General features: G+C 39.1%; 1 protein-coding gene across 1 annotated transcript in view; it reads right to left on the bottom strand.

Annotated features, from left to right (window-relative positions):
* Nucleotides 1-203: 203 nt before the first annotated feature.
* Nucleotides 204-19,111, bottom strand: part of ATXN10 (ataxin 10) — a 75,074-nt gene continuing 56,166 nt past the window's right edge. The window contains exons 10-11 of the mRNA XM_059472395.1: nt 17,351-17,414; nt 204-582 (exon numbers count right to left, since the gene is read on the bottom strand). Coding sequence (XP_059328378.1) covers nt 395-582; nt 17,351-17,414 — 252 coding nt within the window. The 3' untranslated portion in view covers nt 204-394. The remainder of the gene's footprint in view (nt 583-17,350; nt 17,415-19,111) is intronic.

Below are 19,111 nucleotides of genomic sequence, written 5' to 3' on the forward strand. Positions count from 1 at the left end.
CTGACTCAGCACAGATCTTTTACATGGAGAAGGCAGCCTGCAAAGGAGCTCTTTCTTTGAAGAGTTTTTAAATGACAGTTATCTCCAGGTTCAGCAAAAGGAATTATGACAAGTCGATACTGCACGTGTGACATTCTTCTAGTGATGAAAAAGGAAGTGATGAAATTCCAACCAACTGACAAGAAGGACCTGATTCACTCAGGTACATAGAAAACACACAGGTGACCTTTTATTTACAGCAAAAGGAGGCAGAAACATCATCTGGCAGCTTTTCTGAGAACAAACACAACATTTTGAACAAACTGGGACTAAAACTGAAAAAAAAACGGTTGCTGAGCAAGGGAAAATGTTTTGCAAGAGAAATACCCTCTCAGTCTATTGCTGATATTTTTGCTCAGGAGGGCTTTTTCCTGGTTGACTGCAGGATTAACTTGCCATCCCTCTGCTGTATCTCCAGGCCCATGCTCTGGAGGGCAGAGCTGTCCGCCAGCCCCTTGTGCTCCATCTGCGCGATCAGCGCCTGGTTCTGCTCGTTCTGCTCCGCCAGGTTCCGGATGGCAAACACGGCCCACTGGCTCACAACTGCGGGCCACAGTCAAGGAGCATTCATCTATTTATTCAAAGATGAAACATTGATTATTTTGATTTACTACTGCACTCACCTCCCCCAGCGCTCCCCCTTAAACTCAGTAGAAATCAAGGGTTTGAACAAGACATTTACAAAGTGCTGACACTGAATCTGCAAATACTTGCGTATGAGGCAATTTAATTCTAAAAGAGGTTTGCCCTTAAACTTCACACAAATTTACTAGAGTTTATATTAAGTAAAAAAAAAACAAACCAACAAAACCCCAAGCAAACAAAAACCCCCAACCAAATTAACTGCAGGAATTAAAAGGACATACTCTTTCAAACCAAAATTACAGTCAATTGAAATGTTCCAGTGATCTTCCTAGTGAGTTTAAATAAAAAGTAAGTCAGTTGTTTATGATCTGAACACTTCAACACTACACTTCCAGGCACAAACAAAATAAGCTGTACACCTTGCACAGAAAAGATGATTATTATTTTCACAGCAAAAGTTCAAGAGATGTAGAAAAAGACAACTTATCCAGGTTAATATCTGAAAATAGCACAAATAATATCAGAGAAACTTAAAATTCTTTGACTTCCAATATTACCTAAACTCAGTCCTTTATGCCTGGCTGCTTTCACACACTTGCCAGGAGACCAGACACTATGATCACTGGCAGGGAGCTCCTGCTGATGTTTAAATGGGCACAAGCTGCAACTCATTCACCTCCCAAGGTGGTCCCTTGAGGCCAGGACTGAGGCACATGTCAGGGATGTAGACAAAGGATTTAAATTCCCAGGATTATCAGCCAGGCATCTTGCAAGTGAACTACAGTGTTCCTTTTATGAAGTGTCAGAGATGTTGGTCCCAATTCTGCAGCTGAAAAGTTGTTATGATATAATCTTTCCCAAGTTACCCACACAGGAGCCAAGCCTTTCTGAATCCCATGAGTGGTTTGCCTGCAGGGCACCAATTATTTACTACATGTAGCTTCACATCCACTAGAAGAATATGCATAATTTACTCATCTCCTTGACGTCTTTTGGGTTGGGGAGCATCTTAAGCACAGAGATAAATGTTCTTGTGGGCATTTGCCACAGGGTGACAGGAGGGGGAAACTCAGACAGAGGAGAACTTCAGACAAAACAACAGAGGAGAGGAACTGGACTTAAACAATCTTACACAACCTCAACAGAGAGAGAAGGGTTTAGATGAAAAGCAGCTTGGACATAAACATAAGGGAACAGCCCTGCATTGGCATGTGTCAGTGAAACAGCCTTTTTGTAGCAGTTTATATTTATTTTCAAATTCAAGAAGTCCAGATTTGAAAATAAAAAATAATAAAGTGTTAACTACTATGGAGCTATTTTTCTTTTTCTGATAGACCTGAACTTTGTCAGGAAGCATGCTGCACACCTTCTTTATTCAGAAAAATTCCAGTGTGAGGTAATGACAGAGAGAAATTAAGACCAAAACAAATTATGCACCTCATCAAAGCCTTGACAGGTGAACACAACAGAGAATATCAATATATTCTCTTCTGTCAGTGCATCACTACTAGAATTAAGTAAAAAGACAAGTGCCAATCTACATTTAAGCTACATAAACTTGGTATTTGCACTGAAGATTACATTTGATTATATAAAACAACAAGATACCGAGGTAATAAAATCATATATGTGCAGACTGTCAGTCATTAGTGCCAAGGTGAGAACAGATTTCAGACCAGCAAAGCATGCAAGCTGAAAACTGCAGATAAACCAAGGCTGACACCCACCAGGTCTTTTCCAGGTCTGATTTAGGGCACGTCATGAATGCCAAAAAGTAACAACAAGTTCTCCCAGGGGACTGTGAAAATCATCTTACCACCCTCCCTGGCTCGGCTCCTGGATGAGAAGCAGACTTCCCTTGTTAGGTTCCTAAAATACAGCTTCTGCATAAAAGCATATTTTTTATAACATTAACAGCAATTTTCAGAGACTGACAGTTCTCAATCACACAAAGTGCCACACAGACAAAAAAAAAAAGTACTCCCAAAACTTTTGTGCATATTAGCCTTGAGAATGATCCTGCTACTATAGTCTTTATGTCCTTCAACACAAACCCGCTGCTAAACCCCATGGCAAATGCTCTTTTCCTATTACCAGATCCATTCATGCTTACATAATATCTAAGACATCTCCATTATCTTATGAACTCTATCACCATTGTGGCATTTATCATTACTGACTACTGTAGCTGAAGCTGCAAAATGGTTTCAATAACATTTTCACTCCTTCAGAAACCCCTTTCTGTGAGTAGGTTTTCCATTGTGACCACAGCCATGAATATTCATCATCCCCTTGTTTGCAGGCTGGGGAAGGATGAGGCCTTTGGACAGCTGGGAGCAGAGCCTGGCAGACTGGAGTGTCTGTGGAGATTAAAGCCAGCCCCCAGCTAATACTCACATTACCCTCTTGCTCCTCTCCAAAGACAGAGACACTGAGAGAAAATTAAACACATTCGAGAGTCTCTAATCCTACCTACACTTTCGGCACTTTATTGTAGGCTCAGCTTTAGAAAGGGAGCTTCTAAAGTTGCCATAGTTACTAAAAATATGAGCGTGAGCCTGTTTGTTGTGAAACTGCACCAAAGAGAAGCAACACAGCAAGCACAGCAGATCTGATTGCACAGACTTGTCTAGGTTTTTCCAACTGGGCATATTACACTCTCAAATAAATTAATACTATAGGCAAGTGAAGATTATGATATTCTGTCACAGAGAAGAGGACATACAAAAGGAAAAAAACAATTAATTTTATTTTGCAGAAGCCTCATCACCAGGCTATCTGTGCTTAGGGACTGAAAACAAACATTTCTGTGCATTTACAGCAACACTTTTCCAAAATCTTGCAGTACTGTGTGCTTTGGAATTCCTGTGCTATTGTGACTAAATCAACTTGTCCTATTTCCATACCCAAGTAACATCTTCATTCCACAATTTAAAATTTAAAATCGTCCTCTGGGTTGTAACTTTGACTGTCAGGGAGAGGGAAACACAAAGAGAAAGGAAGAAAGGTGGAGGAAACTGTTCCTTAAGGATGAAAAATATTACTATCTGGAAGCCACGAAAATCTGTGCCACTAAATTCCTGTGTAAGTTTTGTCCCTGACTGCAAAGGGAACTTTTCACAATTCTCCCAGTTCTTTTCACTTGGATTCTGCTACAAGAGGTTGCTGGAGTCAATGCAAGAGCACAGGGACTGGTTTGTAAACTTAATGGGGTGTGAAAATACAAGGATGTCCTGCCAGGAACCACTAACCAGTACTGCTGCAGAGGAGGACACACACACCATTGCTCAGGGAGAGGGTTCCACCTTCTCATTCTTAGCCCAATTAGAACTAAACATTACTGACAAGCCCACTGTAGCCACCAGGACCCAAAAGAATTGTCCATAAAGCAATTTGGATTCTATGGATGACAGAGGACAGAAAGAATTATTAATGAGGTTGGAAGCCGATGAGGTAGATAAAAAGCAATGTACAAGTAAGCTTGGAAGTATGTTGCTTGAAAAAGGCAAGTTTTAGAAGTTAATTATTATCATTAACTAATATAGGATACTGAAGGAGAATGAAATACCTACATCTGTTTTCCTAAATCCCCTTCATAGTTATTAATCCTGAAGGATCTCTAAATATAACGTTCTTAGTGGAGAGTTTGATTTATTACATAGTCTAAGGACTTTTTTTTTTTTTTAATTAGGCTGTTTCCCGCACTACAGTCAGTTTTCCATAACTAAATTATTACTTAGGAACTTTCTTCCTTACGAGTAATTAGGTCTTATGCAAAAAAAGAGGGAATCCTTTGCCCAATCCCACTAACTCATTTAAATAAAATTTTTTATTATTTCAATAGCAACTACATTCTAATCAAATACAGGAAGAGATACAAGATATTAAGAAAGCCAGCACTCACAGGTTGGAACCCTCATCAAATGGGCTGCTCATGTAATCCCTTTCTTAAAGCCACCAGTTTTTCTAAGACATTCTGGAACAAGACTGTATGACTAAAAAACAGAGGTAATGAAAATACAATATTTGTATTGTACAATAATTACATTTCTTTCTGGCCTTCAACAAGTAATCCAATCATCACTAGAACCTCTGCAAACTGGAATGAAATACTGAAGCTTCACTTAGAACCACTTCCGCTTGCAGACCTGTCTGGACCACACCGAAAAGACATAAATAATTTTTCTTTCCGGTCTTTCAGTCCTTTCAAGCACTTCTGTTCCACAGCACCTTGAAGACAACTCCTACCCCCACTAAAAAAGGTCTCTAGCCAACTACCACAGTTGTTTGTCACAGTTTGGAGCTGTGATGGACCACGCATAGATGACAGTCAGGACTTTGGCCCCTCACCATGAGCCAAACTGCTTACAAAGCTCTACAAGTTTCTTACTGTCTGGGGTTTTAGTAGTTTAATGAAGTTCTAAAAGCTGTATAAGATCAGAACAATTCCTTTTAATTCCTCTATATTTTTATGTGACTTCTACCTGTGATTAATACATTACCAAAAAACTAGTAACAGAAAATGTAATGAATTAAATGCTTTATATCTCAATTTATTTACTTATTTTCAAAAAGCTAATTTATATTTTTAGAATTAATGCTATAGACTCTATTTATACTTGACTTGAATTACCAGCACCAGAAAACATCAGGAATTTATCCTATACAAACTTATAATATTTTGCCTAGAAGGTAGGAAAGAAAAAGTCTAGACTATTTCAGTTGCCTGCATTTTCATTTATTCCACAGCTGTTCTTATCACCTGTGATTGCAGTCACCACATTCTGGGTTCAAAGGCTAGAAATGGGCAGCGCTGTCTGAGCTGGGAGTGTCCCTTCCTCCCCGCTCTCTGTGACTTTGCTCTTGCAGAGCTGATGTCCAGAAGCCTCCAAAACACAGAGGCACTGCTGGATGCTGCCAGAGGAATTTACTCCTGATCAAACACTTCAGGGATAAGATTTGCAGCACTGGGGAAGTGAAAGCAGATGTTTCTGCCACAGGCAACTCTCACCTGGCCCAAGGATCAGCCCGAGGGTTGGACCATGCAGTGCCAAACAAGGCCCCAGCTCCACCACAGCGTGGCAGCAAAGCCTCACCGGACAGCACGAGTGCCGTGAGGAGCCTGCAGCCCTTCCACTTTCACCTGCTGCCCTCCCCTGAGGAAGCTGCTCCCACAAAATATCCCAGCAAAGACAGAAAGCCCATCCCCGTCCCCATGACAGCACGAGTGCCGTGAGGAGCCTGCAGCCCTTCCACTCCTCACCTGCTGCCCTCCCCTGAGGAAGCTGCTCCCACAAAATATCCCAGCAAAGACAGAAAGCCCATCCCCGTCCCCATGACAGCACGAGTGCCGTGAGGAGCCTGCAGCCCTTCCACTCCTCACCTGCTGCCCTCCCCTGAGGAAGCTGCTCCCACAAAATATCCCAACAAAGACAGAAAGCCCATCCCCGTCCCCATGACAGCACGAGTGCCGTGAGGAGCCTGCAGCCCTTCCACTCCTCACCTGCTGCCCTCCCCTGAGGAAGCTGCTTCCACAAAATATTACAGGAAAGACAGAAAGCCCATCCCCAAAAATCTGAACTGGGGTTTGCAGCTTGAATTGCACCCTGCAGAACACGGCTTTGGCAGAGGTTTCAACCTTCACCATGTCAGAACAGACAAATGGGCAAAACCATTTGGTCTAAAGGCACTGAAACACTTCAATGCTAAGGCAATATTCTCTGTAAATCACAGCCTACAGACAACAGCACAAAATAATTGTACATGAGGTAATTTTTCCAGTTCTGTAGCCTTCACTATCCTCCCATGCCAGTAGTGGAAATTCCAGTTCCTCTTGCAAACATCTTCCTTCTGGCTACTTGCATTTATCTCACTCTCTGAGCAGTCTACCCATGGTCTGCAATGATGAATCCATTTCTTAAAGTGTGCCTGGTGGGACACAGGCTGCTTTAAAATGGGACTTACACCTTCTCTATAACCAGACACATTAAACATAACACAGACACATTAAGCCTCATGTATGACTTCCAGTGACAATTCATCCATTTAAGTATCTATGCCCAACAAATATATTTTGAAGACCAGAATGGACAACTAAACCTCTTTTGCCCAACACTTCTGCATAAACACAGAAGACCAAAGGTCATTCCTCTTGAAATCAAGCCTGTTAATTCTGTTTTGTGCAAAAGATGCTTTTGGGCCTTTTCTCGGAAATACTTTCAGTGTTGAACTGGAAGATTTCACTGTGTCCCTAAATAAACTTTCCTAGTGGGTAAATATCTCACTCACTACAGCCTGTGATTTATTTCTGGCTTAGATTTGTTTAGAATTGTTTCCAAACACAGCTTTTCAGCATAGATTAAAATAAAAATTTCCCAGATCATAACTAGTATTTGGTGATTTTGCATGAACTAAATAAAGAAAGAAACCAAGAGAACTATTCCAAGTTTTGCATAATTTTTGTGTCTCTTCCCTCAATTTACGTTTTTCAGGACAGGCATCAGATAAGTAATAAAATCTGCCAAAATTTGCTGTGTGGAAGATTACAGGAACAGAACAGTTTCCTGGCCCTTTGGTTGTGAGTAGTTCAGAACAACATCTCACAATATCCAGTTGCTGTATATCTAATAGATAATTATTAATATATATGTAGATGTAATATTTACTATGCTCCCAGAAGTAGAGTCCAAGCTCTCCAGCCTCTCACATTTTCACACCTTTCCAGCACTGTCCAGTACTGACAGCCAGGGCAGACCATGAGGCTCATTTGAGTTAAAAGGCTTCCCCATTTTTAGCTACATCCTCATGTCACTGATGTCCAGCCAAATGGCACCCTATATTCCTTAAATGAGGTTTACTACTTCACAAATTTGAAATTTACTGGGACGTTTCTTAACTAGAGCCATAAAGGAATTTTTCTCCCTAGGTCATTGGTATTTCTGGGTTAACAGTTCTGAGCAGTATTATGCACCCAGATTGATATTAGCTTTTAATGCCAGCCAACTAAACATTTAATCTATATTTTATGTGCAGCCTTTCATGTTCTGTGGGACTCAAAACCCAATGCTAGGACATCTTAGCATACTATGAACTTGAACAAAAAATTTGGGTCCAGCACATCAGAGCTACAAAAGCCATAGGACATGTTTAGCTCTGTCAGGCTATTTTTATTATAATGTCTTTTATGCCAAAACTTACAGAACTTTAAAAAAAAAATTAAGCCATAACCTCCAGCTTGTTTTCCTTTTCCCTATACTCAGACTTGTAATACTAGCTTGAAACCAAGAATATGACACATCCATTTTTTGCTGCTTAGGCTGCCAATTTTTTTTTAAATTATGACTTACATTTTTAATAGAAACCCATAATTTATGAGCAACTACAAATCATCTGGTTTTAAAACAGAAAAAATCACACTCTTGATCGATCTCAAGCTAGTACTTCACAGTTAAGAATACTCAGTTCTTTCAATCCCTTCTTTTATAATAATTCAATTTTAAGAGTTCAAAACTAAATCTATTAGCTATCTGTAAGAGGTACCACAGTTAGCAGGCTGGTATGTCAAAAAAGCTTCAACTGCTGTTACCTGACTTAAAAATGCTTTAACTTATCTTCTCTTCCCAAGTACAGAAAAAAAAATGCAACATTTCATTAAGTTGAAACTCATGCATCAAATTACTATTAAAACCTACCACAAACACTGAGATGTGGAGCAATGAAGCACAGGGGGATGGTAATTGTTCACAAACTGACCATCAGGCAGGCTGTAGTCCTGTTAAATTTCCTGGGACATGGAAAGAAAAAGGCTCCACCTTTACACAGAAATACATTCATGTGTATTTATGTGCAGAAATAAATACCTTTTCCAAAATGCTTTAAAATGGCAATTACAGGAGTCAAATAAAACTTTCAGAAAATTGGCACTGCACTTAAAAAGCCAATCTAATTCATGCCCGAGATGTGGTTAAGCTAATTATAATTCACCACTCTCAGACAGATGATGAGTTGAGCTGACACAATTTGGACTGAAGCTCTTTCTCTGTTTAGAAATGCCAGAGATTCATTCATTTATACAGAGCCAACAAGGATTTTATGCCACCTTATCTTTCAGCACAGTACATGTGTATTTTATTAATTCAAGGTCTCTGAGTAACTTATGTGGCATACCTTCCCTCCTGCTGCTCATGGCCATTTCAAATGTCACTTTATGACAAATAATCATAACACTGAAAGTAAATGAAACTCCAGTTCCATGGTCACAGACACCAAATGATGCCCAGTGTGCATCCAAAAATAACAACCATTAAATAAGTGGGTGTTTTGAAAGATGCAGCTAAATTATAACCAGCTATTTGTTTAGCAAAACAGCCATTAGCCACAATCCTGTCTACAATTTCAGGGAATGGCTGCACCTCCTTGAGGAAATCTCCACACTCCAGAAGAAAGGAACAAATCCACAAGTGGAAAGGCCTGCAAATATATCTGAGTGAGGAAGGAAAGGTTTTAAAAACCATTAGCAAATCTAAAGAACAAATTTTAACCAAAGATCTGAGGAAGTGAGAGGAAACAATTTAAGGCTCAGGAAGGAGCTACATAGGAGAACACATTCACCAGCTGAAGATAAAACTGTTCTAATTACAGTGATGAAAAATGGGGCAACAGAAAAATGCCAGAATAAAAATATTATTTGAAGCATTGGCCAGATGACATCCAAATATTCTTTGGAGGTATGCACAAGAAAAAATGCCAAGAAGACAGACTGAAATATGATAAGGTGGTTGTAGAAGGCATTCCATTCTCAACAATATTTCTGAACCACTCCTAGCTTTACTTAAAAAAACCAAAAATCTTTGGGTCTCAAATTTCTAGTGCTCCATCTCAGCCCAGAGGGGAATTTTTCAAAAGTAAGTGTACAGAAAAATCAAGGAAGCTGTTTGAGCTATAAAAGCAGTGATTTTTTTTTTTAGGTGCTCCTGATAACTAAAGACCTGGTTTTTTTCAAGAATTCAAGCCTGTCACGGATTTAAATCCACCAAGAGGATTAGAGAAGAGGACAAATATGACAATATTTGGTTTAGAGATAGACTTATTAACTTTAATTCCTTACTTTTACATGCATGAGTTGGTGCCTACAGAGATTACTCCTCACAAGGGATTAGAAATATTAGAATGTAACATTTGAAAGAGCCTTCTAACATTCTGTATAGCTCTGTCTGATTTCCTTCAGCTTTAAGAGAGACCCTGTACATCACATGTATCTTAACAGTGATAGCTGGGTAGAAAGGAGATACTGAAGAATAGATTCATATTACATCTCACATATTCACAAACACAAATTTGTGTTAGTATTTCATAAACTCTCAAGGAAATTACTAACACCACTCCCCACCCCCAAACTCCGAAGTTCAATATTTTTAAACTATTTTCAGTATTTTAATCATCCTGGAGGTGCTCTAAAAATTGTATAATTTTAGGAATTACACAATCAGCAAACTGAAATATATCTTTAGAAATTGTAACTTTGTTAAATGATAAAACACGAAGTGTGATCTGTGGTCATTTCTGGAAGACAAAAAAGGTTAAGTCCCTTAATTTCTCAGAGTATATATTTCTGTACTGCACACTGCATTCTTTCTGTGGTCTGAAGTATTTTTCATTTGAGGAGAATGTTACATTTGACAGGAGAAAAGTTTTCCTGGGCAACAGTGTGAAAGACACTGTGGAAGAATTAGTAATGTAATGCATTTCACAAGAAAATCTGGTACATTTGTTTCCATTTTAAAATAAACATTTTCTAGCAATAAATACTTGAGAATTACAGTCCTTGTGTCAGAATTTAGATCTACCAAATATGCTTAATGTGGTAGGTCTTTCCCTTGGTTCTCTACCTTTAACTGAGTTTTGCCCTGAAGAGTTTGCAGCATCCAGAAAAGATAAACCATGAGATAAGACATGGAATCTATGTTATCCCAACTCTTGGGATGTGCAGCCAATGTTTAGTGGGATTTAAAACAAGGTTTAAATCCTCCTGTGCCCCTTCCAACAGGAGCAGCACTCAGCTCCTCTCCCTGTGGAGCTTTTTAATAATCCCACTCAGGACACTTTAGGCAATATACTGAAAAATCAACTTGGAATAGAGATCTCTTTGGTCAATTAATGCTGATGTAAGAAAAGACTGGATAATCCGGTGATGTTTCTTTCAAGAGTGTAAAAAATAGCCCTGATAGAGAGTGACAGCAGCAGGCACTGGTAGGCAGGTGACCTTCCCAAGTACAACCACACATGGGGTTTGGAAATAGCTGCTTGGCTGAAGCCTCTTGGGAATCACTTCAGAAAACAGCCTGCTAAAGCCCCACCCTGAAACAACATTGAGGGATTCCCTCCTAAACCCTACAGGCCCCTGGTCTCCCTGAGCCACTGACAAAATACAGCTACAAAGAATTCACAGCAGCTTGCAGAACAGGGCAGGAGTTCATCTACTGAATAAGGTGAAAGAAATAAGCCCCTCTCAGGCTGTTCTTGCTCAATGAATAACCACACTTGTACCTGTTCCAGCTTCTGGTCTGACCAGTTCTTCCCTGTACCTTAAAATTACACTAAGACAGAGCTCAGGTTTGTGCATATGTCACCAGGCAGGAATCTTTCACTCTCTCCACTCTTTAAAAACAATTCCACTCTCTTTAAAAACAATTCTCAGCACACAGGAATGGAATTGGTCTGAACTGGGGCATGGAAATACAGCAACTTCTTGGTTTCCTAGTTCTACCTATGGTGGAATCACAGAATAGAATCACAGGGACCTTAAAGCTCATTGAGTTGCAAACCAGCTCCACTTTTAGTTCCAAACTCATCTAATTCCATGGGAAGGGACACCTTCCACTATCCCAGGCTGCTGCAAGCCTTCTACAACCTGGCCTTGGACACTTCCAGGGATGGGGCAGCCACAGCTTCTCTGGGCAACCTGTGCCAGTGAGAAGAGGTAGAGCTGGCTTCCACTCAGCTGTTATTTTATTTTGCATTTGGCTCTGTCAATGAAGGGTTCAAGCCAACCAATTTATGTTCTTAACCCATCCTGACAAGTCCCATTCTTCCACTGCTGACCTCAACACTGCTGGTTAACTCACAGTGACACATTCAGTACTGGTTGATAGAAAGTAAGATGTTTGCAGCACTCTCTCTCATCCCTGGATGACACAGAGCAACCAACAATAATGCAAAATTATTATCTCTACCAAAGAATGCACTCTCCCTTTTACTAGGTAGCCTTCAAATTGTGCAGCAAAGCAAGTGTCACTGTGAGGAGGAAAATGATAATTCCATTTCCTGGGTTGGGAGGAAGTTCTGTTCAAGTGGGCAGAACTTGAGTGGGCATGAGGAGACCATTACAGTTCTCACCAGTGGGTCCTTTACAGTGACCATATAATAACATGATTTTATGTATGCTTATAAAAATACAGAATCAAATAGGTCACATCAAACTTCTTAATAATGCACAGTCAGTGCCTGAAATGAGCTTTCCAAAGAAAGGCAACCATTGCTGAAGTGACATTGTGCTGTATTTTCTCAGCAACACACATGGGATATCACATGTGCATGAAAACACTCAGCTCTGTAATGGCTCACTCCAAAAAGTCAACTCACTCTCCTATTTTTGCTTTCTGCTGGCTCCCATTCAGTGGTGAGGCTGTTTTACAGCATGTGGTCTGTTTAAGGTTGCACTCTGCAACTTAGATAAAAATGTCTGTCAGCTCCCCCAAAAGTCCTTGCTGGCACCTTGCAAAAAACAAACTGCCATTGTTGTAGACCATAGCAACTTGATTTCCTCCAGCTTTAGCCAGCTTCATGAACCACAATTATACTTGCTGCTGCCATAAAGTCAAAAGTATTTTCAATCTCCCTCTCAGATGACTGAATATAATAGAAGCAGTTTTGGAAGGAGTATCTGGAAATTAACTTACTCTTTCTACATTTTCATCCATATCAACCTTTTCCTTCCCATATCAAGCTTTTCCTTTCAAAAATGATGAAAATTTTTACTCCTATATAACACATATATAACATACATATGTATATATATATATATATATACACACACATAGATATTAATATATATCCTCATAGCAGGATACATTTTCTTCCTGTACAACTGATTTCTTGCCTAACAGAAAACTGTGTTAATTAACAGTTTATATAAAATAGATACTTACATAAGGTCATTCTGATTAAATCCAGACATTCAAAAAATCAATTTATTGAGACACCTATAAGAACCTCAAAAGGGTAATATTGGCAAGCAGCCTGAAAAAACAAGAATATTCAATCTTCAAAACTGCAGTTCACTTCTGACTTTCAAGTTTTACCACTAACTAACAGCTATTATATTGCAGTACTCTGGATAACATTTTTCCCCCAAAATAGTAATAAATATTTCTATGGACAGACACTGAAAAGCAAAAAAAGGCACATCTGTGTGTGTTACTCATGAGCACAAATGTTAGGAAGCAGTGAAAAATGAAGCAGCTTAGTTAAGGTAAACTGCAAAGTCTTCAATAACAAACAGGTCAGTTTATTTAAAGCCTCTCATAAGCAACTTTTTTTTGAGTGATTGGGGTCAAACGTATTTTGATCAGAACAGGCTGACCCCCCTGCTCATGTTTACCTTAAGGAAATGGAACCTGTGAAAGGGCAGAAATGAAGCTGGAAGGAGCAGGAAGAGCTTAGGATGAGGTAAAAGCAAGAACAAAAGGAAGGGCTCTTGTCTGATGATAGAGCCAGTCAGAGATGAGGAAGATGATGATTCAGAGGGCAAAACAGGAGAGATTTGAATTTAGAACACCTTTTCAACACAAGTAACCTGAAAAGCAGGATTTGGAGTAAATTTTTTACTGGTATTACCCAGATAGGCATCTCCAACCCACTCTGCTATCCTTTAGCAGGTTGAATTTATTTGTTTTTAAGCACAGGTTACAAAGGTAAAGCACGATGTTCCCACTTTTCAGAAGCAGAACAAGAAACTGAATTTTCAAAAATAAAGATTAGCTCATACAGGAATCTCTCCTTAATCTAAAGGCAAATAATTCTGCTTGCATTTTGAAACACCCAGTTTTCCTTTGAAACAGAAGCAGAGTTATGACTAGGACACAGCCAACCCACGGAAGATTTACCAGGTATAGAAAAAGTGGTATTAAACCTTCTTTGAAGTTTTAACTCTTAATGAACTGCTTCTCCCTAGACTCACTCTGTTCACCCTTTGTCCTGTGCTGAAAATCTAAGAGCCACAGAAAACCTGGCATCCTTCAGCATCTCTCTGTTGCATTTACATGCACAGTTGTAGTAGCTGGAAAATTAAAACACCAATTCAAATAATTACAGAGCTACAGTAAATTTGTTTTTAACTGTCCATAATAATCTTCTTGTCTGGAACCACGAGAGTGGTGGTTTGTTTGTTTTTACTCATGAAATATCCTGAAGGAAAAACGTGTTTGCTAGTGTAAGTGTAGAAGTCACAGGTCTTGAGATATAATCAGATAATATAACAGTTCTCCCAAACTCAGACTGAAAGATGAATTTAAACAATTAATTACAGCAATGCAAACATGTCAGTTGAACTTTGTAAGCTACAAACTCCCTGGTATTTCTGTGCACATTAAAGAACTGTTCAGGATCTCAAAGAAAGCAATTTTAAGGTAATGACAGGTTTACAAAGGAATTTAATTTAGGATAAGAGAAGACCCATTTCCTCTTTCAGTATACTTCCATACGCTACAAATAAAAAGATTTATCAAAGAATTTTTCCTCTCAAATGTAATAAAGAGCTCCTTTAACATCTACCATGGCAGTCCAACATCCCCTGATAAATTGCACACTTTAGGGAAATTATTTTTTTCCATCCAGAAAAATATCTTACTGCTTTTAGCACAAGTTATATTTTTTGGTGAGAAATCTTGTATGCGTAATTTGAAGGCAGAACTTTTCTAGTAAAATGGAGAAAACATAACATCTTTACTGTAGAGCTTGGGTGACTCCAAAGCAAATTCAACAAAAATGTGCATCTACCAAGACTTAGTAAGAAACTGAAGAAATTATTATATCAAAGGATTCAGGTGAGACTCTTTCCAGTCAGCTTTATCCAAGGAGAAATCCAAGTAACACAGCCTGCAACCACAAAAACAGGCACTAGGAATAAGAATGCAAAATGAACTTTCGGGACATGACTTCCTGAAGGAGCCATGTGTGAAGAGCTATGCTGAGCTCTTTCCTGCAGCTTTCCACCCCTCCTTGGGAAACTGCAGATGAGCCACTGTGGCTCCTTCCAGCCTCACCCATTCAGCGATTCTGGGATTTGTGCCAGGCAGGACTGGAGCACACAGAGAGTGCAAAGAAACTGTCTAAATCTCTTCAGAGAAACATTATGCAATGAATTCAGGCATCAGGCGTCCAGAAGCAGCAGAACATACTGCAAAGCAGATGAAAGTAGAGACAGATCTGAACTGCAAACTTGTCCTCTGTTTCCTGTGTGTGACCTGCTGGGAAGGCAGCAGATGAGGAATGCTAGAGGCAGGGGAGAAGCAGGGGAGCATTAACTTCATGCAGGACAAGAGCACCTGGAAGAGCAAGAGGTCAAAACAATAAACAGAGCCATAGTCAGTGATGTCTAAAGAGGCTGACCTGGAACAGAAGCTAGATAGAGTTAAAGGAATAAAGCAGATATTTATTAGAAGACCTTCAAAGGCCTTCACCTTGGCTGGAACAAGAGCCTGGTTGTGGCTCTGCCCAAGATGGACCCAAGATGGATGAGCAGTCACGAGTTCTCACACTTTTCTAAGTTTTGATCCATTTACATATTGGGGTCAATTGTCCAACTGCAGCTTCAGGTAATGAAGTCCCATCCACCCAGACTGTTCTCCTCAATTTGCCATTCTTTACACTTCTTGACTCTAAAGCTGTAATTGTTTTCCTTGGTTCTCAGGCTGCAAAAGGATTGTTTTGTCTGACTACCCTGTGAAGAGAACTTGCTAACACTATATAAAGTTCAGAGTCACACACTAAGGCAGTACAAATCTAAAAAATATGAAAGCTAAAACTTACGGCATCACCAGGAGCTGCAATCCAGAAAATACAGAAGTTGATGCACAAGCTCTGTCACAGCAGGCCAGTCCTCCCTGTGCCCATGTGCTACTCACTTTTCCATATCCCCCAATGCTGTATGTTATGGATCACTGGTGAAAGCTCACATTAAGAGGTGTTATTATGTTTTTAAAAAGCAAGTAAACAAAGTTTTATCTTCTAGTAAGTTTATGGCTATACCATAAAATGTCAGCCTGTATCAAAAGGTGCAAGAAGTTCCACTTTGCTGAAAACACAGTAAAGACTCTCTTGGTATTTTATTTTCCTTTCATTAGAGACCATAAACTACAAGTCTACCCTTTGAGAGTCTCAAACTTTATCCTCTTCTAGTACAGCTAAAATGAAGGATTAATCCTAGAAGTGGTTGCACAGCTGTGCTTTCCAGCAAAGAAGAGTCACCTGGGACAAAAACTCCTTACCAGGTTTAATCAGGGCTGCTTTTCCACTTAGGGAAAGGTAAATTTCCCTGCCCATCCCACCACATCCAGCAGTGCCCATTACCAGATTTGGACCATGGAAATAAAATTCTGCCACTCAGTGCACTGTCAGGTCTCAAACTGCAGGAATGCTGAAGATATAAAACTTGTGGATATAAAGCATCAAATTGAATAACTCAGAGGATACTTACCACCCCATTGTTCCTCCACCCAGTTTGTTAACATTGTGCTATCATCAACATTGTTTCATCATTTTAGGATTTATTTATATGTACACGTTGTTCTGCAGGAGACAACTGGGAGAATATGAAACATTTTCACTACTCGTTTTGTTAAAGAGAATGTGCTTTTTCTTACATAATCATTTGAAAACCTATTTCATGTGTTCAGTATAAAAAAGCTGACATGACTATGTACAGGAAAGACATTTGATTTCCAGATGCAATTATCAGAAACTTGCAAAGAGCTAATGATTAGATAACACAAAATCACAGCTCAGTCACTGAACACACTTGAATTACTTGAAGAGATGGTTAACTCTGCTTAAGAACTACTTATCTTCAATATAAGATTACTTCCCTGTAATAGCAATCTATATTTGAAAGTTTCAGCTATTAAATTCCTGGAAAAAAATCTGTAATATGAAGCACAATGGCATTTACATTAAAATCTCCCCAACATTTCAGTAATTTGCATAATTTATTTTCTCAACTATACAGATTTTCGTAACAGCTTCCTAGCCTTGTCTTTGTGCTTAGAATAAGCTCCCCAATCTGATTTAACATGTGTAGAGAATTGATGAGGTACTTATTTCAGTTTCCTGAACAGATTTCAGTGGAAGCAAAAGCTCTAAAATCTGATACAATGACCAGAGTCTGAATTCAGATTTCTGACACAGCTCCTTGAATAGGCATCTGCAAACCAGTAATATTTATTATTTTAGGAAATGGAATGTAACCACAGTTAGCTTACTCAGAATACAGTTCATGGAAGTCTATTTGTGCCCTTGTTCACTTCTGAATCATTTAAATATAACCTAGAAGCTCAAGAGGCCAGTTCCACTTAGATACTCTGTGAAAGCAATGCTGGCACAAATCCATGAAACCCCCACACCTTTTCTTATGAGTCATATTCAATAAACAGAATTATTTTGTAAAGGATACAAGGATTGTTGTCATCAATGCTGCAATTGTCCAGAATCAAGGAAATGCCATCCAAGTCATACACCTAAAAAACCCCAAAAGTTAAATTTAATAGGCATCTCAACAATACTAACAATGTTTCATGCAAGAAATATATAAAAATTTACAAAAACTAGGGATGTTTGCTTCATCAAAAAATTTAATGTGCTAACATGAATTGCAGAGTAAACCTGGTGTTTTCAGCATGGGTATAACAAAACAGTAACAACTGGGCGCTAATTTCATATTCTGTGAAACAGAATATTTCATATTCATTTATCAAGTGTTTGACTGAGGTATTTTCTGTTTCTCACACTGAGCCAGATAAGCTATGCTCACTTAAATCTCCTGCTTGCTTCCAGAAGGAAGAACCATCAAAAACAAAAAATAGGAGCAAAAAATAGGAAAAAAAAGAAGTCAAAAAATACACCTACACACACACAAGTTTGGATGAGAGCACATCTGCTGTACCTTCAGTAGCAATGTGTTACTTGTACATACACAGCACAAATTCTTTACATCAAGTAAGAGCCATGGATGTTTTTCCTTTTAGAAAATGTTCCTTATGTTACTGGCAAATGAGCAAAGGTGAGATCTGGTGCCTTTAGTTCCTTGTGCATACACACACATGGGAGTATTTAATTTCTTAAAATTTCATTTCAAAACCAAGAACTGCTAGTTAAAGGAATTTAATATAATGGCAATTTAGGCCGTGGCTTGATGATGGTGTTCTCTCTTCCATCTTTTTTGTCCCAAACAAGATGCATTTTTATGTACCAAGGAAAACAATAAATCTCAAAATTTACACTGCAGGATCATCGGCTTTCTGAAACACAAGTTTTGTGATAAGAGAGGCAAGTTGAGCAGATTTAGATGGGAAATCCCAAACAGCCTAGGGATCAATAAAACTGAATTCAGAGACAAAGATGAGCACATACCACTTTTAAATTCCTTTCCAGATAATGTTATTGCAGAGCGTCAAGCTACATGAGAAAGCAGCAGTGACAGACAGACAGACAGGCAATGCTTACAGGCATAAGAAGCAAACAGCACTGCTAGGTCTTAAAACCCACCTTGCACATCTGTGCTAACATGCCTAACTTTACCTACATGAAACACAGTTAATAATACAAGTTTAAAAATATCCATTCTTTCCACTAAATGTTTGTGTTTTCTCCAAAGGCACCATGCACAGTATCACACTTCAAAGCTTGAACAAACAGTGACCTTTAAGCAGCACAGCACTGGCACATGCCTGGGAAATGCTGGTTCTTTGATGTGCAGGCTGCAGCCAAACTCTGATGCGCCTGCAATGCTACCTCCTACTTCCCACCAGTAGAAAATAATTGGGATCAAGTGCTGTCAACAGAAACAAACCATGCAATAATATGCTCCAGGTTGACTCAAATGAGATGTCTACTCAATAGAGTAAGCATTTTGCAAAGTACAATTCTAATGAGGATCCATCAACATTTCTAAAAGTTACTGCAAGAATATGACAAGATTCCTTCAAAGTTATGTGGGAACAGCAGCAGCAAACCACAGCCTCAGTGATACCTTCATGGAAAAACAAGTTGCTAATTACCACAGTACTGCACCTCCCCCCTTGGAGTTTCTTTAACATCATACAATTCAACTGTACACACAATTTTCAGGAGTTAGGCACAGCTTTTGTCACCACAATGCCAGCTTTGGAATGTCACCTATGACTTACTACACAGGGAAATTGAACAAGAAGAAAAC

The sequence above is a fragment of the Ammospiza nelsoni genome, chromosome 5 (assembly GCF_027579445.1).
Source record: "Ammospiza nelsoni isolate bAmmNel1 chromosome 5, bAmmNel1.pri, whole genome shotgun sequence".
Taxonomy (NCBI): domain Eukaryota; kingdom Metazoa; phylum Chordata; class Aves; order Passeriformes; family Passerellidae; genus Ammospiza; species Ammospiza nelsoni.